Genomic DNA, 22,715 nt, shown 5'->3' on the forward strand with positions numbered 1-22,715 from the left:
CTCACCGGACCACTGGAGGAAGGAACAGGTTCATCTTGGAGCTGGAGGGGAGACTTGAACGATGGCGCGCTGTGATCTTGTGTTGGAGACTTATTAAAACAGCAGGAAGAGACTTTGGACCCGAGCCAAAGAGGATCTCCCTCTAGAGGCTGACCGGATCTGCAGAAAAGTCGGATGCCCTGGTTCTTTTGGTTTGTCTCTTTTCACCTGGCTGAATGCGTGAAAAGTCATGGAAGGCCTCGGGCAGGACTCCATGTTCATCAACTTTGTCGGTGACATAAATGTGATGGCGTTTCCCCAAAAGCACGCAGCAGGACCAAAAGAGCAGGTGGCCACTGCTCCAGCTTTTGCGCGCAACCAGACCCGGATAAACGACTCGTCTTGGAGCAGAGAGCTGCAGGACGGCGCGCGCGCTGAGCCGCTCGGCGCACAGAGTCTGGGGGTGGGTTCACCGAGGTGCTGCAGGTCCAAGCGGAGGCGGGTCATCACCGGAGTCCAGCGGCAGGCGGCCAACGTGAGGGAGAGGAAGAGGATGTTCAGCCTGAATGAGGCGTTTGATGAGCTGAGGAGGAAAGTTCCCACGTTCGCCTACGAGAAGAGGCTGTCCCGGATCGAAACACTGCGCCTGGCCATCATCTACATCTCCTTCATGACGGACCTGCTGGAGAGCACCTGACACGCACTTCTGTTCTACACACATGGGAGAAAACTTGTAGGATTTCTCATTTTCATTTCAACTCTAAAATTCCAGGTTTTAAAAAAGCAACCTTTAGGGCTGTGATTTATTTCCTTTGCTCTGCTTCTTCTTCTTTTTTAAGTCTACAACAAAATAAAGTCCAGAACATTCTATGCAAATATGCCATTTAGTAAAAAAAAAAAAAAAATCATATCTCACGACTTCTTGCTTCCAAATAAAAAAAGTTTCAGGCTCCAAACTGTGGTCGTTGATTGATGTCAAAAGTCGCAGCTCCTCTGACAAAGTGGCTGCGACAGTAACTGCGTTTTCTAAAGATGCCAAACAGAAATGTGCTGAAAACAGGACGAACGCTGACGTCATCGCGCAGAGCAATAATGGGAATGTGTGTTTCAGCACCTTGGAGAGCTGCAGCCGCCCGACCCACCTGCAGACAGAACAGGTGAGGCAACAAACCTGCATGGAGATGGAACAAGAGGGTTGTTTGTTTTTCGTTTAGCTTGGTGGGTTTTATCACTCACTGATTTGCAAGGCTAATCCAACTCCCCCTGCGTGAAGCTGTGAGCTCCCCCCAGGTGCTGAGGTGCGAATAAGAGATAAATCCAGATTGATAAACCTCAGATTTGCTCCTGGACTGCAGAGGCAAGATGTGCGCCTGAAAAGAAGTTCCTAATAATAGTCCATGCTCCTGGATATTTCACACCAAACCCCTGCTTTGCTTTCCCTCTCCCTCATCACATCTAGTGTTTGCATTGTGCTTCAGCGGGAAACGCGCCTATAAGCGACCCCCCCCCCCCCCCCCCCGCCCCGCAGGGCGCGCGGATCCGCCCTGAGAGCTCCCCGGGATGGGACGGCTCGGCCTTTAAACCCGAGCCGCGGAGCCGAGATCCCTGCGGGGAGTCAGACACATACCTCAGCGCCGGGAAAATAAACACCTCGGTCTGCTTATACGAGCTGAGACCCCCTGCTGGGAGAACCTCCTGCGTTTCAGTAGGGCTGGTGTGTTTCAGCAGCACCACAGCTCCCATCTCAAACCAGTTAGCTACTTTAGTTCGTTTCCCTGAAGAGTTGTTTTTAGTAAAGAGGGATATGAAAGTGAAGTTCAGAGAGGACTCTCATTAGGAAAGGCCGAGAACTCGTTAATTCATGGACAGAGATCCAAAGTAACCAAATGGTGAAAAGTTTTATAAAACTTTTCTAAAACTAAATATGAGAGCTGAAGCCGGAGAAATGAGCCAAAACAACCTAATCCAAAGGAATTCCAATTATTTTGTTTACTTTGCAACAAATCCAAAAGAAAAAAAATGAAACATATTGCGCAAGACTGCACTGGAATATATATATATATATATATATATATATATATATAATTACTTTTCACTCACAAGAACACTTGATTTAATACCACCCACCATCCTCCCACTCCTAAAGAACGTGCATGTTTTCGAAAGTTTCCCCAAGTCTCCTTCTCCAAGTATTATGTTACACCCCTCCTCACCCAATCCTAGAATCCTTCCCCCAAAAAACCTCCTGCCCGCTATAAGAGCCCGGGTCCTCCCAGCCTGGCAGACACCTCTCCCCCCTCTGATGCGCACCAGAATCCAGATCCAGTGCAGGACATACCCACTATCACTTGCAGCGTTTGTTGATTCTGCGACCACTTCAGTGACTAAACCAGAGTCCAAGACCAAAACCAGGGTGTCCAGATGCGGGACGAGGATTCCTCCCCCATGGACAGCGCTGGGAACAGCGAGGAGGAGAGCGAGCGGCTGCTGCCGCGGAGAGGCGCGAGAAAGAGGCGGACGACCCGGAGGAGCGCGGGCGACGGAGGGGAGGAGGGTCGCGTGGAGAGCTCAAGCCCGGGCAAGAAGAAAGGCAGAAAGGTCTGCGACGACGGGGGCGGAAGCGCTGGAAGCGGCGGCAGCGAGGCCAGCAGCAGCCCCGCGCGCTCCTTCGACGACCTGCAGACGCAGCGCGTCATGGCCAACATCCGCGAGCGCCAACGGACACAGTCCCTCAACGAGGCGTTCACGTCCTTACGTAAGATCATCCCCACCCTTCCGTCGGACAAACTCAGCAAGATCCAGACTCTGAAGCTGGCGGCGCGGTACATCGACTTCCTGTGCCAGGTTCTGCAGAGCGACGAGCTGGACGCGCGAGGGGCCAGCTGCGGCTACGTGGCGCACGAGCGCCTGAGCTACGCCTTCTCAGTTTGGAGGATGGGGGGCGCGTGGACATTGTCTACTACGTCCCACTAGCTGCATCCAGTCGGTACCGCAGGGTAAGCTGACACGCTTTAACCGTCCATCCCACAGGGACAGAAGTGTGCCAAAATGACTCTGTGCGTAAAATACGCACAGTCTCCAAATGAAAAAAAAGCATTTGACCTTGTTCCAAATCACACACATTGGGTCCAATACTTGACTGGTACCCCTTGAGGTTGTATGTAATTTAATTTGTGCCAATAAACAGCACTAAAAGTCCAAAACTTCACAATATCAAACAACACAATTATTTTTATTCACATACTGTATGTTGCTGCAAGTAAATATCTACTTATCTTAATAAGAGTAACTGTTTTATGAACATACCTGGTGTCATGTCTTTATGTCTCTGTTCATACATGCAATAAAAATGTGACTGTGCTTCTTTCTTGATTGCTTTCACAGATTTCCCGGATTGAAGGGCTGAAGTTTCAGACAAAACCTCTTCAAATGGGCCAAAAACAGCTGAGTCTCAGGATCAGCTGCTTAGCTTCCGGCCTCAGAGGAAAGCCGCCCCTGCATGGACTGTAATGTTTGCAAGGGAGCACTTAAGGGACAGACAGGACGGATATGAAGGGAAGGAGACCACTGCGACTATGATTGTTGTAAAAACAAAACGAGCCCAGACGACCTGCTCTGTTTGGAAACATGAGAGATAAATGACAATCCACTCCACATTCCCTGTGACAGCGTTTCACAGAAGCGGAAGTATACGTTGTATTTATTTTTCCACGCAGGTTTAACGTTCTTTAGCCTTTTCTCAAATTGAAATTATTTATTTTTGTGATATACAGAGCACTGAACACATTTTGACTTTGAGCATTTTGTGGGTTGTAAATATTTGGTATTGTGCTGAATAAACATTTTTTGACATTATTTCTCATTTTCTTCTCATGTCTGGATTTTATTTTAAGCATTTTAGCAAAATATTACATTCAATGAGCTAAACAGTGTCAAATTGAAGTTTGAGAGTAGTTAATCTAGCACACAAGTTGATATAAAATCCCAGCAGCTCTTTTAAACAAATGAAATGATCTCAATCTTGGAGCTTGGAGTTTATTTTCATTGGTTGTTGAAAGGTGGATGGAGCAATGGTCCGACTGAACGTGGACTATTTGGAGCTGTGGAAAGCATGCATGATATTCCCAGATGTTCCCTGCAGGTGCCAAATAAACTAAATCAGGAGTTTTGACCAATGAATGTGGACGTGGGTCAGATGAATACGATCAGTTCTGGAGAAAAGAAGGAAATTAAACACTGTCAAAAGGATTTTAAGCATTATAAAGGCTTCAATTGTATTTAGTTGGATTTGTTTTCTGCTTAAATTCCCACTATCAGATAAGTCACAACTTCTGTTTATTGCTAATTGCAACAACAATTTCATAACCTTTACCCAAATATCAATTTTCAAAAGGATTTCAGCCTAAAATATATGAAACTCTAAAACAAGTTGTTTTGTCTCACACCAAATTTGGCGAAAAGAACATATTTCAACTAAAAGTTATTCAGCTGTTATAATAAATAATAAATAAACTCTGCAAATGTACCATGACTTTTACAAGCCTGAAGCTTGAATCATGGGACTTTTCTGAAAGAAAAACTCTTGAAAAAAAAAACTATTTTAAATTTAAGAAGTTCATGTAGGATTAGGCCACTGTGCTTGTTTGATCAGTCTCCTCAAATGGAGAGCCGTGTTTCTCCACGGACTCGTCGAGGGATGATTATTGGAGCAATATAGTGTTTTTGCATCACGAGTTGCGTGCAGAAGGTAAAGCCATCAGCTCTGACCTGAAGCCCCTGCCGACGGAAAGGAGGAATCGATTCCCACCCTTAGATTAGCGTGGCAGTGTTATCTTAAACTTGAGGCTGTTGCTCTGACACAGAGGAATGTCACCTCTGAGGCTTCAAAACACACACACCAACAGTATAGGTTATAAACACAAGGAGGGAGATTTCTCACGCCTATGAAACAGGGAAATACATTCCACACGGAGGGAGAGGGGGTCCTACAGCTCAGCTCCTGCCCCGTTTGATGTTCCAAAGAAATGGGATGACCGCTTGTTATCAGTGTGAAGGCATCTGGTGCTCCAGCTTTAAGTGTGCTCAGATTTATAGACTCTTTGATGACTGACACAAGCTCACGCACACTCTCTCCCACCCATTAATCATGCTCTATATCGCCTCATTCTTGGGCCTGGAGGCTCTAAACTGATCCAAACTGTGTGCATTTAATAAACGTGAGCTTCAAGTCCCTTAAATGTTGAAAGCAGGTCTGGGTTCGAGTCAGCTTGGTTGTTTAAACGCTGTAGTAGAAGTTTACCTGTCTCGTTTGGCTTCTCTCAACACCGTGTCTCTTTTGCATCCATGTCTCTCTGAAGTTAGCCCATTACAGGGTAACAGGTCCTGGTTTACATTAACCCTCAACACCACAGAAAGACCAGGGGGAGAGGAAGTCAGGCTGAGACAGACGGGGGGCAGAAAGAGACTTGATTTGCAAGTCTGGTTTCCATTAGAGCTAATTATCTGTGTTTCATCTCAACCCAGTGCAGTTAGTGTGTGTGTAGACGTGTTATGCACTAGTTTCTTTTTACTTGTGATCTGTGACTTGGACCCAGTAAAAGCTGCAGCTAACATAAAGGGAATCAAACCTGAAGCCCGTTTCATGAGCTAAGATGAAACTCTGCTTTGCACATCACTCAACCCGACTGTTTAGGTCGTTGCAACAAACTGCTGAGCTGGTTTTAACAGATCTCAGATCTAGTTTATTTCTGCTGCAGAGCAAAATCTGAGCTCGTCTTTAATCCTCCTTTCAGAAAATGTTTGCCTTTCCTTTATATCTGCATCTTTTCATTCATTCAACCTTTATTCAGACAGATTAATCCCATTGAGCCTCGAGGACTCATTTACAAGAGAGACCTGATTTCTTAACTATCTATTATCTGTTATTATTATTATCTATTATCTATTTGAATATAAAATCTTCTCATGTTTAGCTTTGTCACTAGCATGAGAAAAGTCATCATGAAGTCCAGTTCATTGTTAGGGTGCTATGCTGTAAAAGTCAGAGTATAAATAATCTTTTAATACAACTTCAGTCAAACACCGGTTAGTATTTTTTTAATTGAATGCTTCATCAATACGATGTACTGATTATGCTAGAAATCGTTTTCTTTGTTGTTAAATTGTCTAACTTCATTTTAATGTGATGTTCTGTTTGTGGAAATGATACATAATGATGTGGGAAATAGTTTTTTTTTTTTTGTCAGAAATGTTATGTTTAATTGTGTCCTGGGAATTCTGGACTTATGAGGCATTTTTTGGACAAAATCTGGACATAGGTGGGGTAAAAATATGAGGTCATTTTAAAGTCAGAGAGTTCAACAAGGAATGCTTACACCTTGCATCACAAATACAAGATCCAGCTCATACCAAACAATACATATTTAATGAATACTGAAACCCTTCACAGCTACAGTAGCGTATTTAAAATCATCAATAAATCTGCATCTCGGGGCAGAGAATGCCCACAAAGACACAAATGCATTCATTCAACCTTAATTTATACAGGTTTGTCCCATTGAGCCTCAAGGACTCATTTACAAGAAAGACCTGATTTTAACAGCGTGATGACAACAGTAGACAATCATAAAAGAAGGCATATAAATTGAAAAAATAAAAATAAATGAAATAAAATGGTATAAAAATTAAACATAAACAGCTAGGTTGTAAAGCAATGTAAAAAACTAAAAACAGGAACATGTCTGCATTGGTCCCTGCCAGGAGTCCAACAGATTCTTAAAGACACTTAGAGAGGTCAAGGTCGAGAGCTTCAAATCTTTTTGTAAGATATTCCAGGAAACAGGAGCGGAGTAGGAGAAGGCCCTTTTGCCTAGTTCAGTCCTCACTGAGGGAACACTGCATGTAATAATGTCCTGAGAGCGCACGCTGTAGCTGCACTCACGCAGAGACATGTAGGAGGAGATGTATGAAGGCAGCAGACCAAGAAGTGATTTAAAGATGAAAATGTACCAGTGGGAGAGTCTCCATGAAGTTAATGATGACCAGTTAACCAGTGAATACAGGGTGCAGTGGTGGGTACGATAATCACAGCCAGTAATGAATCTTAGTGCACCATGATAGACAGCATCCAACATCTGCAGGGTTCTTGTAGGAGCGTTCATGTAAATAATGTCACCATAATCAATGGAGGGAAGGAAAGTCACAGATACAAGGTGTTTCCTAACATTCAGGGTTAGACAGGATCTGTTTCTGAAAAAGAAACCCAGTTTAACTTTCAGTTTCTTTACCAAGTTTTACAAGTGGAGCTTAAAAGAGAGATGTGAGTCGATCAAGATACCCAAATATTTATACGAATCAACAAACTCAATCGGGACATCATTTGAGGATAAATCAGAGGAAGAACTGCTGGGATCGACTTCCTGTTTGAAAACAATATCACTTTGGTTTTATCGGCATTTAGAACAAGTATGAAACAGAACAAATCTGACTGGATGATGTTGAAAGCAGATTACAAAAGCTGGAGAGTCTTAGCAACTGTTTTAGCTCGACAATAAACAACCGTGTCATCAACAAAGAAATGTATGGATGCATCAGGGATGCTCTGACCTACATTACCTATGTAGATTGTGAAGAGGGTGGGTTCTAAGACTGAGCTTTGTGGTACACCATTGTTAACCTTTAAAGTACCATTATGTTGAACACATTGCCTCTGATCTGAAAGATAGTTAGAGAACCAACCAATGGCGTGATCTGAGAAACCAATTACTGAGAGCTTATGACACAAGATGTTATGATCCACAGCATGACAGACTTTACACAAATAGGTTCAAGCCAACATCAGGACCATTCATGCCTTCAATGAGGTTAAAGAAGGCTTAAAAACAGAATTTTACTGAAATCTGTGAAAGTAAGGCAACAACTGTACATGTCCATCAGGTGTTAGTGGACTGTGCACACGAACAGTCCACTAACACCTGATGGAACCAGAGCAAGAGGAGAACCACCAGACTGGATTATAGAAATGAAACAAAGAAGAAAAAAGAGACGACGAGAGTTGAAGGGAAAACAGGAACAAACTTATAAGAATCCTTTGAGCTCTCCTGCCCTCAGCTGTTTATCCTGCAGATCGAGTTAAACAGAAGTCCTTTATAACTCCCCACATACCAGACAATATCACAGTGGCCCCGCTTTACAAATATAAACACAGGCACTTTATCAAAGAGCAGCACGGCTCAATCAAACACACAGACTCCTTCTGCTAACTTCATTTACTTCACTCGCCACAAAAAGCCCTTATTAGATTTAGGCTTTCTGAACGTTTCATTTCAGCTGAAAATGTCGACCTTTGGGAGGTCTGTTGATTAAGGTCAAAAACATCTCGCTCTGTTTACCTTGCAAAACCACAGTTGGTTCTTATCGTAGACAGATTTACAGACTATCAGTACAAAAATAAAAGCCTCGGGTCACACAGAGCACGCTGAGGGTTTGGTCCACAGAAAGAAGACATTGTTTGACTCAACATAGCCACAGCCAGTCGAGAAACGCACGTTTCCTCGTTGCTTTCTAACTCAAGAGGACTGTTTGGACTGGGCTAACTTTGATTCATCTGATACACGCAGAAAGAGTTGCATCATCCTGGATTAGAGGAGCCTTTTGAGCTTTTCTCTGTTGAAAGCAATAAGCAGAGCATAGCCTTAGTTTATTGGCGTTCCGGGGGCCCCTGTCATGAGTAAGTATGCACAAACACACACATACATAAAGGCGGAGGGAGGGGTGTCTTGGCAGCAGAGCGACTCCAGCTTCGGTGTTGGTCCGAGGGGAACTTTGCTGGAAGAGAAATAGACGTTAAAAAGTGCAGCCTTCCCTCTGGTGTTAACTGTAGGGTGGTCTCTGTTTCTGTCTCCACCATCTACACCTCTATCCTCAGCACCCCCTCTCTCATTGCTCTTTTTCAGCCTTTCTCCCATCCCATGTCCAATCACTCATCTCTTCATCGTCATCATCCTCCCTCCCTTTATCTATCATATAATCATCCCCTCTCTGTTTAATACTTCCCCTTTCATTTCCTCCTCCACCTCAAACTCCTCTTTCTTTCTCCTGCTTTTGTTTGTCTCTGCTCACATATGCACAAGCACTCATTTTGTCTCAGTGTTTACCCGCTCGCTAAAAGTTTGTGTAAGTGCTCTTTGAAGGGGAAGAAAGCCACGCCAAGACAAAGAGAAAGATGTCGGGGCTGTAGGAAAACAAAGTCTTGCTGATGCAGTGGTAATCTCCAGCCAGCATTTTTATGTGCTCTGAGTGTTGTTTTTTTTTACTTGTTTTACTTTTAGACTTTGTCAAAAGTTTTATATTAGGACACGATATTTGCTTTTGTTTTTGTCTGCTTCTTTCCCCTCTAAGTGTTGGTTGGTGGACTTTATGAGCCTGGTGTTTGGTGTCATTTGAACCATTTGCATGGGGTTTTTTTTCCAGCTCCTGTAAAAATGCCCATTAATTCTCTTCCCCCGGCTGCCTAGTAAAGGTTAGTGCCAACTTTCAAACTTTCTCATATCAACACACTCCATAAAGCTGTTGTCCATGGCAAACGTACAGGAAACATGTAAAGCAACACCACCCCTTTATTAGAACAAAAGATGCAAAAGGTTTGAAGACCAAAAGTACTAAAAATGAATACTTTTAGTGGACTCATTAGAGTAGCTGAGACACCGAGTAACCATCAGAGCTGTTTTTTCTCCAGACTTGTAGCTGATAAGCTTGAATGTTCAATTTAGTTTGGCTTGGATGAACTGAATAAACATTTATTAAAAACTGAATTATCTGACCACAATAAACATTAAAACTGTGGTCATACAGACTCTTCATCCTGGAGAACATGACACTGTCCCTGAACATAAAGAAAGTATTATTTTTACACAGTGAAGTTTTAAATGACAGCTAACCAACTAATCAATTAACAAATAGTTTTGTTTAAGACAGTGAGTGTTTGACATCATGGGTGTTGATTGTAATAAAGGCTGGTTTCAGCATTTCTTCTGCACTGAAAGATATTCTGATTCAACAACGTTCAGTCAGGTCATCTGGATGGTTTATTTTTGTTTGCAGAGACGTTTCGTCCTTCATCCAAAGGACTTCTTCAATAAATAGGCTGCACTTGGACTCCTTTCTAGCTGATCAAGATACTCAAAGCTCTATACAGCACAATCTGTGTCCTCATTTACCCATTCATACATCACTCTACTAGATCTATACAAAGAATAATCAGAGCTTTATCACATTCATACACCGATGGGACACACATCGGAGGCAATGAGGGGTTCAGTGTCTTGCCCAGGGACACTTCAACATGTGACCTCTGGTGGAATCGAACCCCCAACTTTTGCTTTGGAGGACAACTGCTCTAACCACTCAGCCACAGCTGCTCGAGGAGTCTCAGGAATCTGAGGAGCCACCAAACAAACTGAGTCCCACTAACAGCACACTCCCATAGTGGAAAAAACAGTTCGCCTTCTCCCCCGTCAACTCAATATTCTGATTCCTTGATTTGTTTTAGGGACATAATGAACTGTAAACAGAGAATAAAATGTCCTCAAAATATTTTGGACAATTATTGTTAAACAGTTTTATGAATTCATTGTGTGTCGACTAAACATCTATACCTCCTTGGTCTTCAAAGGGTCAAGGGTTATGATTTTTGGTCAAATCATGATTACAAATCTGTTACCTGTTAGAGATATTAAATTGTTTTGTTGTTGTTGTTGTTGTTATTTAGTTTATTGCTATTTTCCTCCTGTACAGGGTGAACACTTTTGCTCAACCACTGCATACCAGTTTTGCTAAGAAATGGTAAATGGACTGTATTTATAAAGCACCTTTTTATCTTATTTCAAGATACTCAAAGCGCTTTACAACAATCTGTGCCTCACTGACCCGTTCATACAGCTCTATACTAGATCTCTACAAAGATAATTGAACAAATCATTCTAAAGAGACTAATCAAAGCTTTATCACATTCATACACTGATGAGACACGCATCAGAGGCTGTGAGGGGTTCAGTGTCTTGCCCAGGGACACTTCAGCATGGGACTGCTGGTGGATTCGAACCCCCAACTCTCGCATTGGAGGACGACTGCTCTAACCACTCAGCCACAGCTGCCCCAAGAAGAAGAAGGATTTTCATTTCTGAAACACAATGGGTGGTACGGTGACACAGCTGTTGTCTGTCAGCAAAAGATCACAGGTTTGCCTCCTGGTCCAGGACCTTTCTGGGTGGAGTCTGTATGTTCTCCCTGTGCATGTGCAGGGTCTCTCCGGGTACTTTGGTTACCTTGCACATACCAAAAACATGCATGTTAGGCTAACTGCTAACTAAATATCCTCTTGGTGTGAGTGAGAGAGTGAATGGTATGTGTCCTTGTAATGGACCAACGAGCTGTTCAGGGTGTCCCCCCGGTCTCTTTACTTTACTGTGTCTTTGTAGCTAAGTGTTGAGTTGTGCTGTCTCAGTGTACGATTCAGTTACTCTTTACTGTTTATTGTTATTTTGTTGTCATCAGCTTAATTGTCCTCCTGGTTTCTTGAGCTTCTGTTTAGAATCTGTTAAAGTTTTGAGTTTCCATCATCCATCTTCATGGAGCAACTTCTTTTGGTTGGTAAAAGAAAACATGAATTTATCTTCACCAGCCTGCCTCCTGTTTCTGGTCTTCTGCTTTTGGGTCCTCATTCTCCAACCATCCACCAGCATTTTACAACAATTTATTCACAAATGCCAGGAATAGGAAAGAGAGAACCTACAGTATTTTGTTGCAACCTGCAGTTTCTCCACTAGATGTCACTAAATATTGCACAGTTTACCCCCAGTCAATCTTAATTCAATTCACTTCAACCTTTATTTATACAGGTTAGTCTCATTGAGCTTCAAGGACTCATTTACAAGAGAGACTTGATTTTAACAAAGACTGTTGACAACAGTGGAGAATCTTAAAAGAAGGCATATACATAGAAAAACAAAAACAATAAATGGAAGAAAATTTTGTAAAAAAACAACAACAACTACATTATAAAGCAATATATATATATAAAAAAACTAAAAACAGGAACATGTCTGCATTGGTCCCTGCCAGGAGTCCAACATATTTTTAAAGCCACTTAGAGAGGACACGGTTGAGAGCCTGAGGTCTTTTTGTAAGATATTCCAGGAAACAGGAGCGGAGTAGGAGAAGGCCCTTTTGCCTAGTTCAGTCCTCATTGAGGGAACACTGCAGGTAATAATGTCCTGAGAGCGCACGCTGTAGCTGCACTCACACAGAGACATGTAGGAGGAGATGTATGAAGGCAGCAGACCAATAAGTTATTTAAAGATGAAAATGTACCAGTGAGAGAGTCTGCGTGAAGTTAATGATGTCCAGTTAACCAGTGAATACTGGGTGCAATGGTGGGTACGATAATCACAGCCAGTTATGAATCTTAGTGCACCATGATAGACATCATCTAACATCTGCAGGGTTCTTGTAGGAGCGTTCATGTAAATAATGTCACCGTAATCAATGGAGGGAAGAAAAGTCACAGACACAAGGTGTTTCCTAACATTCAGGGTTAGACAGAATCTGTTTCTGAAAAATAAACCCAGTTTAACTTTCAGTTGCTTGACCAAGTTTTCCAAGTGGAGCTTAAAAAAGAGATGCGAGCTGACCAAGATACCCAAATATTTATAGGAATCGACAAACTCAATAGATACACCATTTGAGGATAAAATCAGAGGAAGAACTGCTGGGACCGACATCCTGTTTGAAAAAAGCATCCCTTTGGTTTTATCGGCATTTAAGACAAGTATGAAACAGAACAAATCTGACTGGATGATGTCAATGCAGATTTCAAAAGCTGGAAAGCCTTAGCAACTGTTTTAGCTCGACACTAAACAACTGTGTCATCAGCATAGAAATGTAAGGATGCATCAGGGATGCTCTGACCTACATTACCTATGTAGATTGTAAAGAGGGTGTGTCCTAAGACTGAGCCTTGTGGTACACTTAAAGTGATGAACTTCTTCCTTTTTTAATTTCTGAAGGACTCATTTTCTTGAACAGCTAATAATGCCAACCGTTGGATAAAATAAACATCCTTTCATCATCTACTTACTTAAAATAAGCCACACTGAGGACACGAGAATATCTTATTTAGTTAATTACTTGCAAGGGGCAGTGTTCACACACAGGCTTACACAGATGTTACAATGAAGCTCTGGTTGCTTCTCCTCTCTGAGGAGACAAAACTACTCTAACTCACACACATTCATTTAACATTAGTTACATCCATAACCTCTACCTCAATTCCCTTGACACCAACAGTTTTCACAATTAGTCATTTTATAAAATCTGTGATATTCCTCCAGATTATTTAATCTATTTATTTTCCTAACATGTCTCTCCAGACTTTTCAACGCTTAAAAAAAAAAAAAAATCCATTTAAACGTGGATTGTAAATGTTTTGCCGACCATTTATTTTTATTTACAGCTCACAAAACATCCCTGCAACGTTTGAATCTGGATCGAATGTCTGCAAATGTTTGTTTCCTTCAAAACAGTGCCAAGAAGTGATGGCATAATAAAAAGGTAGGCGCCATGATCACATCAAGGCCAAGGAGTGTGCGCAATGCGCATGTGTGTATGTGTGAGCACACACACACATGCGAGAGAGTTATAAATAGTGGGATCATCTGGAGTACATTAGAGGTACAGTGTTTAAGTGAACAGGTCCGATACCTGCAGCTGCTGAAACATCAGACCAGATGCTGCCAGGGCCTGACCGTGCACACGCACACATGCACATGCATACTCACTCAAATACAGCAGAGCATATAGGGAGAATTCATTTAAAGAATTTAACAAAACAATGACAGGTTTGGGACCTGGATGAACGTGTGTTACTCAGCGTCACTTGGCTGCATCGCTCCAGGATCAACAAAAGTTTTTAGGAAACCACAACAAGAGTTCGTTAACTCCGCTCTGACAGGGTGGGAAGTTTAACGTCTGAGGCAGGATGGACGGATTCACACTGACTTTATAAAACCTCCTGAGGCCTCACGTAAAAACAACACCTGCACACAGTGATGCACAGATCCTCGTTGTGTCACACGCAGAGAAGAAGTTGCACCAAGAAGATTATGTGCAACAACAAATCAAAAATCAAAACGTTCAGCTCTTTCAGGACAATCCTGCTATGACTTCTGGTTTTGGTGCAACTTTAGCTTTTTGAAACAATTAGCCTTTTCTGCCATTTTTTCCTCAGAAAATGAATTGAGCTCATTTTACATCCTTCAAATCTTTAGATATGTTTACAACCTTTAACTGCTCCTTTCACATTTTGTTCTGGTTCAGCTTCTTTCAGCTTCATTCTGCAAATTTAAACTTTTTTCAGCTACTTTCAGCTAATTTCAGCCGTTTTTTCAGCTGTTTTATGCTCCTTTCATATTCTTACTGCTAACTACAACATTTTTGTGCTTCTTCTAACCTTTTTTCTACTAATTTAGCTTGTTATGATCCTTCCAGCTTATTTCGGCACATTTCAGCTTTTTCTGCTATTTCAGCTACTATTTAGCTATTTTATGCTAATTTTAGCTTTGTGTCCTTTCTGCTTCTTTCTGCCAACTTCGGCTTGTTCTTCTATTTCAGCTACATTTCAGCATGTTTTTAGCTAATTTCAGCAGTTTTTCCAGCCACTTCTTCCGAAATAAGCATTCACACGGTATTTTCACAGGAAATACAATTTCTCTAGTTATTATTATTATTATTATTATTATTGTTCTTTACAGTTGTTTCAGTATTGAAAACTCTCCACGTCTACTTGTTATCGTGGTTTTAAACTTGAAAACCATCTTTTTATTTGCTCCAAGTTTTTGCAGAAACTCTTGTCTCCTGAAATCAGGGGGTCTCTGCAGGAAGAGGGCCCTCCCCCCACAGCAGAGTACGCTCACACACAAAGAAACCTGAGCTGCAGGAAGTGGTTCTGTGCTGCATCATGTCAGGACTCACAAATTATTCAACGTTTTTTTTAAAAGTCCTTTTTTTCCCATATTTTCCAACTCCCCTGTCCCGTCCTCACCTCTTCATTTATTATTTTCAGAGAGAGAGGCAGAAATCAGGGAGACACAAAGCTTAGCTATCTGTGTAATCTCAAAACGAGCTGCATTTACAGTAAAAAAAGATTAAAACAACAAGAAAACTGTGGTTGAACAGGCCCCATCGTTCTAGGAAAACATTCAGTTCCTGCAGACGAGCTATTCCTGCCAACACTGTCGAACTCGTCTGTGGACTTTTCCGATAAAGCCTTTTAAACTCTAATGCTACATCTCTGAGAGGTTTTAACGTTCTACAGAGTTAAAGTACATAATAAATAAATAACTCAGGGGAAATGTGAAAAGAACTTTATTGTGCTATGTCAAAATAAAAACAGTGAAAGTACTTTATTATGTATTTATTTATTATAATATGTGTAAAATCTTCTCTTTTTTAAATTAAGAATATTTATATTTGGTCTGGGATTTATTGATTTGAACAGAACAACTTCACAAAGAAGAAATGTTGCGTAAGACTCAGTGTGATGTCTTTCTTTTCTAAACCTTCTCTTAGTTTTTATAGCTGTTACATAAAATTTGGCTTCTATAAATAGTTGTGAGTGTGGGCGGCTCAGTACGGTAAATGTTTCTTCCACTAATAAAAGTCTTTTTAAAGGTTTAGACAAATGCAGTGAAATAATTTAACTTTATACTGATGAAACCTCATTTAAAAATTTGACTTTCTCAGTCAGGAAAACATAACCAGTCAGACATTTTCAATGCTTTTGATTGACTTTTTACCAAATATCAGATCACTTGTTTGCTTTATGTTACCTCTTCCTTGGAATTCCATAATACATCCATCAGGAAGTTTAAAGTCCTCTCAGGATTACAGTCAACTCATCTAAGTTTTAAAGTATTGTCCTTTAGTTGCTGTGAGCCCCCCCACCCCCACCCCCCACCCCCAAAACATCATGTCGTGTCTGTTTATAGTTTTTAGGGTTTAAAACAAAATGATGACAAAAAACGTTGGCCCTTCTGTTGGAAGTATGAACGTTTCCAAGCTCACAGTGTGAGCTCATAACTAACATATACATACAGTATCTGACTCCTTAAAACAACAGTCCAGGTAGTTTAAAGTGTGAGAAAGTTATGAACAATCAATATCTTACCTCATCAGATAAGATATCAATGATTTATAACCTTTCCACAGACCCCCACTTCACCTTCTGCTTCAGATTAATCTCTAAAGCCCCGAACATTGGTAAATGGTAAATGGAGCTTACTTCTATAGCGCCTTCCAGCCCCCTATGAGGGGCCCCAAGGCGCTTTACAGTACCAGCCATCCACCCATTCACACGCACATTCATACACCGGTGGCGGTAGGCTGCCATGCAAGGCGCCATCCAGTCCCACCGGGAGCAACTCGGGGTTAAGTGTCTTGCCCAGGGACACAACGGCACATGGTGTGGGAAGTCGGGATTCGAACCTCCAACCTTCCGATCAGAGGTCGGCTGCCACTACCACTGCACCACGGCCGCCCACATTGAACGCTGCAAAGAAAGAGACGTTCGCTCAATGAGAGAAAGGAGCTCCTCACCAGAAAGAAGAAGAAAAAATAAATAGATGGATTTAGTTTATAGCAAAGATGAAAGCTACGTTTATGTCATTAAATGAAAATCTACATTGCAAATGAATTAATCAGAATCAGAATAAGCTTTATTATTATTGCACCGAGATACAACGAGAACATTTAAATAATTAAACGATAAAAATAATGAAATGATAAAGTTGTGTGCACTTCTTTTGCTTAAACCGATGTACCATATTTTCCCACGTATAAGTCCCAGTTTTTTGCCTCATTTGCATGCCCTGTGACTTGTACACTGAAGCGACTTATTTATGTTTTTTCCATATTTATAAACCAATTTTTGGCTGAGATAGTTTTCATTCATTCTGACTGAAAATATTGAACACTACCATTTTCAGCCACTAGATGGCACTCGAGTAGTATGGCATGCCGTTGTGTCATGTAATAGGTAAACGTGGCTATTAATGATGCAATCGGCTTGCCATAGTCTGTCACCTTTGTCCAGCTCGCCTGAAGCAACCGTCAAATCAGCTTCATTTCACTGCACCGCCCCGGTGAAATGATGCTAATATGAACACTGAAGTGCATTTATTAAGTAAAAGTTCAACTGAGACACACCTTTGATATAATGTCTAGCAAACAAATTATTGATTTAGGTGCTTATCTTGTTAAATTTAGAAGCAATATGCAGCGTTCCTCCTTCCTGATTTTCTCCGTCTGCGAGCACCGAGGCAGTGAATAAAACTTTTGAGATGCAGCTGATTTGACCGTCAAAGTGCATTTATTAAGGAAACGTTAAACTGAGACACACCTTTACTATAATTTAGAGCAAACAAATAATTGTTTTTAAGTGTTAATCTTGTTCAATTCTTGTTAAAGTCCTCCCGTGCACGCGCCAGTGTCCGATTTTTGGCAAAACACCATCCCACATTACCGGGTTGTCAGCAGTGACGCGTAACAAACGCGACACGTCAGCGATGACACATAATAGATGTGACCTATATGGCAAGCAACGTATTTATGTTGGTTTTTTTTTTCCCCACTTTATTAGACATTTTTGGACTGATGTGACTTATACGGCGGAAAATACGGTAGATGTATGTTTGAAGGATAAAGAGGGACAGAGTTTAAAAACAGAAACCTTTCAAAGTGTAAAACATGGAGTTGTCATCAAAGTTCATGCTCAATAATTCTCAGTCAGGTCATCTGGACAGTTTCTTTTTTTAGAGACGTTTCGCCCGCTATCCGGAGGGCTTCATCAGTCTGAGGAGTTCCAGTAAACTGTTTCTCCACCAAGCAATAAACTCCTTAAATGGACCAACGATGTACACGAATGTGATCTAAAGCTCTGATTAGTCTCTTTAGAATGATTTAATTATCTTTGTAGAGATCTAGTAGAGCTGTATGAATGGGTCAATAAGGACACAGGTTGTAGTGGAAAGAGCTTTGAGTATCTTGATCAGATAGAAAGGTGATCTATATAAGTACAGTCCATTTACTATTTACCAACCAGTTTTCTGGAGCTAAGATGGTTTCTGGGGGCCGTCCTGTTCCCCCGTCGACTCCTCCCAGGCATGCAGCCACAGCCAAAGTGGTTCAAGGCAACAAAGTTCATGCTCCATCATCCAGGTACCAAATCCAATAATTCTCAGCAAACTGGTTGGTCCACTTAAGGAGTTTACTGCTTAGTGAGGAAACAGTTTACTGGAACTCCTCAGACTGATGAAGCACTCTGGATATAGGGTGAAGTGTCTCTATAAAAAAGAAACTGTCCAGATGACCTGATTAAGAATTATTGGATGGAGTTGTCATGTTTTTTTTTTCTACAGCCAGAGGGCGGGGGGAAAAAAAATCACAATTTTAACTGAACAAAAGGCATCAAACACCAGCAAACATCAAAACATAAAAAGCAAACAGAGAATTATCATTGCTGAAAATTTAAATGAAAGTTTACTCTTTAAATTTGACATTTAAAAACATAAGCTGTCTCTCATTGAACCATTGTCATCCACAGATCCAGAACCTGTGCCACACCGCCCACATTAACTTCAGGCTGTTTAACTCATGCGCGCTCCCGCACTACGTGAATATACACACTCTTCCTGTCCATCAGGAAGTGTCCTCTGTCCCCCCCCAAAAGCTCTGACTGTCAGCATTATGCTGAGGTCAGGGGGGAGAGGACTGAGTTAAGTGACGTTTAAAGAGCGGTGGCTGAGCACTCTGTCCCCTCAGGCAGAGCGATCAAGAGACAATTAAGGACATATATACACGCACACAAGAGCACACACTCAACCTCACTCTCAGTGCCACAACAAGAGCCTCAAAACCAAACATCTTGCTCCATCTTACCCCTGGGCTACTTGGCTCGCTGGCCCACCCTGCTGACCCCTGTTACTGTGGTGATTAAATATTGGGAGCCCTCATCTGCAAACATTTAGCCAGTGCCAGCCCTAATCTGCCTTGTGTCACCGTGCCACCGCTGACTCCACAGGAACACACACAGCCAGGGAGCTGCAGAAACACCACACGTTTGACTCCCATCTGTTTGTAGGAGAGGACGCTCTTAAAGAGGTATCTTTTTGACGTTTGACAGAAAGATTAAGTTTTATCAGTGCATTTCTCTTGCAAAAATGCAACCATAAAAATGTTTTACTGTAATCATACTGCATGAGCACCAAGGTGCTCTTTTAACTGTTCTGCTAAACTTTTACGTCCTGTTGTCTCACAGCTTTGTAAAAAACATGACAATTATACATCAGAACAAGCAGCTTGATCATAAATACTGCGTTTGGACTTGTGGTTGTACATTGTTGCAGAACATAAACAAATTGTCCTTAAACAATTAAAAATAAGTTGTGAGATAGGTTTTCCTTCGATGGGAGTTTGACAGTGCAGATCAGAAAACACAGTCCTCTTTGCAGCTCTCACTCTCAGGCATTCTTAGAGTTAGAGTTTCTTTATTTATCCTTTGGTACATGTGGTGGAACGAAACTGTGTACACAGGGTCCCAGTTACATACAACAAAAGTATAAAATGTAAAAAATAAAAACAGTAAAAAGATTTAAAACAGAGATGGGCAACATTTTTTTACCCAAATGGTCACATCAAGCCATTTAAAGCAATCAATGGGTCGAATAGAGAATTGGAAAATAAAATTTCTTTATGACAGATAATCTAGAAGATATTTTTCTTATTGTAGCATAGTTAGCATGCTCCATAAAACATGTCTTTCTAATATGTCTTTCTAATATTCATTAGGAATATGAGACATTTTCTGTAAATTGGCTCTTGTGACAATATATTACACATGTTAGCTTAACGTGTTATACATTTTAATTTAACATGTTATACATGTTAGTTTAACGTGTTATACATGTTAGCTTAACATGTTATACATGTTAGCTTAACGTGTTATACATGTTAGCGGAACTATGCAAAACAAACTTGTATATTTGTGTTTCTATGTCTTTAAGGTTCAGTCTAGTTCTGGAAACACGATGACTTAAAAACTTTTTTTTAAGTTTTATGTAAGATGTTTAATTTAAATTTCCTTAAGTGTCATTGATAAATTGCTGCTTTTTAAAATAAATCTTTATTTTAAAAGTTGTTTTTTTTTAACTAATGATATTGTGGGCCTGATGGAGATTGTCCAAGTGCCACTTTTGGCCCTCGGGCCTCATGCTGCCCACATCTGAAGATATGAACTAAGAAAAATGTTGACTAAATATACACTAAGCACTAATAGCATAAAAACAATACGCTGAACAGCAGCATGGACATGAGTCTGTGTGAGCAGATGAGTATGAATGAACACCGTAACATGAAACAGATCAGCAGCAACATGAAACAGATCAGCAGCAACATGATGTGATTTTTCACAGTTTTGTCCTGGTTAGTGATTTATGAGTCTAACAGCCTCAGGGTAGAAGCTGTTCCTCAGTCTAGTGGTTCTACACTTAATGCTCCTCAACCTCCTTCCTGAGGGGAGCGGGACAAAAAGTGTGTGTGCTGGGTGAGTGGGGTCCTTCATGATGCAGGTGGTCCTCTTCCTGCATCTGGAGGTGTAGATGTCTGTGATGGTGGGGAGACTGACTCCAACATTCTTCACAGTAAAAAGATAATTTATAGTTTAAACAAGTCACTGAAAGTTGAAATTTCTATGTCATAACTGATATTTTGAGCTATTTTATGGTTTTTGTTTAGTTACAAGTTAAGTTTTATGATTATTATTAATTTTTCGACTGACAGTTGATAAAACTGTCATAAACTTTTTTTTTTTTTTTTAATCCAGACCAACTCGTTTTTCTCACACAACTGTTTTTGATACAAATTATACATCAAAACGTACCCGTACGTGTTTTCTTTCACCTAGTTTGCATCTCAGTGTTGCAGATGTTTTTCCTTAAATCCTCTGAGATACATGGAGGCCACATAAGCTTCCACAGACATCGCTTATATATTAGCACAAAATGTTTTTCTTGAGATATGGAGGGGAAGGATCTGTTTTTGTTCGTCATATCTCCTAGACAGAAAAACATTTTACACCAGTGACTGTCAGAGTCTGCACCACTCACCGTTTAAGAATTTCCAAGATTTGACTTTTAGTTTTTGCACAGTAACTTTTTATTTGACACTTATTTTCATTCAGTATCTGTCTGCCTTTCTTAATCATATCAGGGAGTGACAGACACAAGTGTGTAGTTACCATGGGGATTGTAATGAGCTGCTTTAACATTTATTTAATCTTAGTTCTCTTTACATTCTTTTCTTATAAAAAAAATGTAGACTTTCTTTCCTGGCTTCGATTATTATAAAGTTATGTTGGATCTTTTGGTAGTAGCTGCATTGAAACCCTTTAAAATAGTTTTTTGTTGTTGTTTAGTTTAAAATAATCATTTTGTTAGGTGGCCAGTTGATGCAGAGCTCAATCATCCATTTCCTCGATCATTAAATTAACCATCGGCTGTCACCTTCCACCTCCTGACCTCTGAACTATGACACCACGGTCCTTTTCCTCTAGGCCTGACGGACATGATGGTTGCTGCATCAGCCTGCTTGTTCTGCTTCGCACAGCAGAGAAATAAAGTGCTGCTCCCAAAAAAGAAGTCACCGAGTCCTTCAAACAACTTTCAAATGTCTTTCACAAGTTTGTTTTGGACTTTACCTGCATTAATTTGAGTCACTTAACTCTGACAAATCAAGCGTTTAGGCTTAAAAAAGGCTCCAAATCAAAGGATTTAATCAGGGTTGTGTTCATAAACAACGTTCATCTTTGCAAATAACTTATTTTAAATTGTAACTTTGAACTTCTTGTAGCATTTATATAAGATTTTTTAGTTGAATCTAGAAATAAATCTGTTTGACAGACAGAAAGTAGTATTTTAGCACCAACGTGGTGGATTGAGCTATTAGCTGAAAGCTTTTTGTACAGGACTGGAAGATGATCCATCACTCAGGTGCAGAATCAAGTCTTTGCTGGATTGTTTCCACTGTTTCTTCAAGAAATAACTTTCAGATACAGTACTTGTATTCTGCTGGGGATAGTTTTGTAAGCTTAGCACATTTTTTTTGTCCTCCAGTCTTTTGTCATCTTTTTACAGTAAGTAATAGTATTAAACAAAAAAAGCTGAACAATCATCAGAAAACCAGGAGAATGTTTGATCAAGACAGCTTTAAAAATTACAAGAACGTCTGACTTCTTGATGGCAAAATGTTAAGAAATCAATAATGACTTAAAACTTTTAGAAGTATGAATGTATCTACAAATATGTATGAAAACATGCATGTTTTCATACATATTTGTAGATACATTCATACCTTCACACAGACTCTGCAGTTTTGCCATGGCCAAAACTGCTGCTGCCGTCTTCTTTAATAGGCGATAACATGAGAATCTGTTGATGCCAAAAAGCTGAAACCTGCTATCATGGTTCCATTATATAAACATCTTTGGCGTCCTCCTGAGACAATACGGAAAGACGCATCAGCTCTCAAACGCCCCATGGACCCATGAAGTATCCTGCTGCGTGCGTCTCAGAGGGGCATGAGGGCTCTCCAGAACTCTGTCACTTTGTTAAAAAGATTTTTATCGACTG

General features: G+C 40.8%; 2 protein-coding genes across 2 annotated transcripts; both read left to right on the forward strand.

The window, feature by feature from the left end:
- Nucleotides 1-229: 229 nt before the first annotated feature.
- LOC119426056 (pancreas transcription factor 1 subunit alpha) lies at nucleotides 230-676 on the forward strand. Its single transcript, XM_037693615.1, has one exon. It carries the CDS (start codon nucleotides 230-232, stop codon nucleotides 674-676), a length of 447 nt encoding a protein of 148 aa, XP_037549543.1.
- Nucleotides 677-2,264: 1,588 nt separating this feature from the next.
- On the forward strand, nucleotides 2,265-2,956 carry twist1a (twist family bHLH transcription factor 1a). Its single transcript, XM_037692755.1, has one exon. It carries the CDS (start codon nucleotides 2,401-2,403, stop codon nucleotides 2,950-2,952), a length of 552 nt encoding a protein of 183 aa, XP_037548683.1. The 5' UTR covers nucleotides 2,265-2,400; the 3' UTR covers nucleotides 2,953-2,956.
- The last annotated feature ends 19,759 nt before the right edge of the window (nucleotides 2,957-22,715 follow it).

This window comes from Nematolebias whitei, chromosome 19 (genome assembly GCF_014905685.2).
Source record: "Nematolebias whitei isolate Nwh7 chromosome 19, NemWhi1, whole genome shotgun sequence".
Classification (NCBI taxonomy): domain Eukaryota; kingdom Metazoa; phylum Chordata; class Actinopteri; order Cyprinodontiformes; family Rivulidae; genus Nematolebias; species Nematolebias whitei.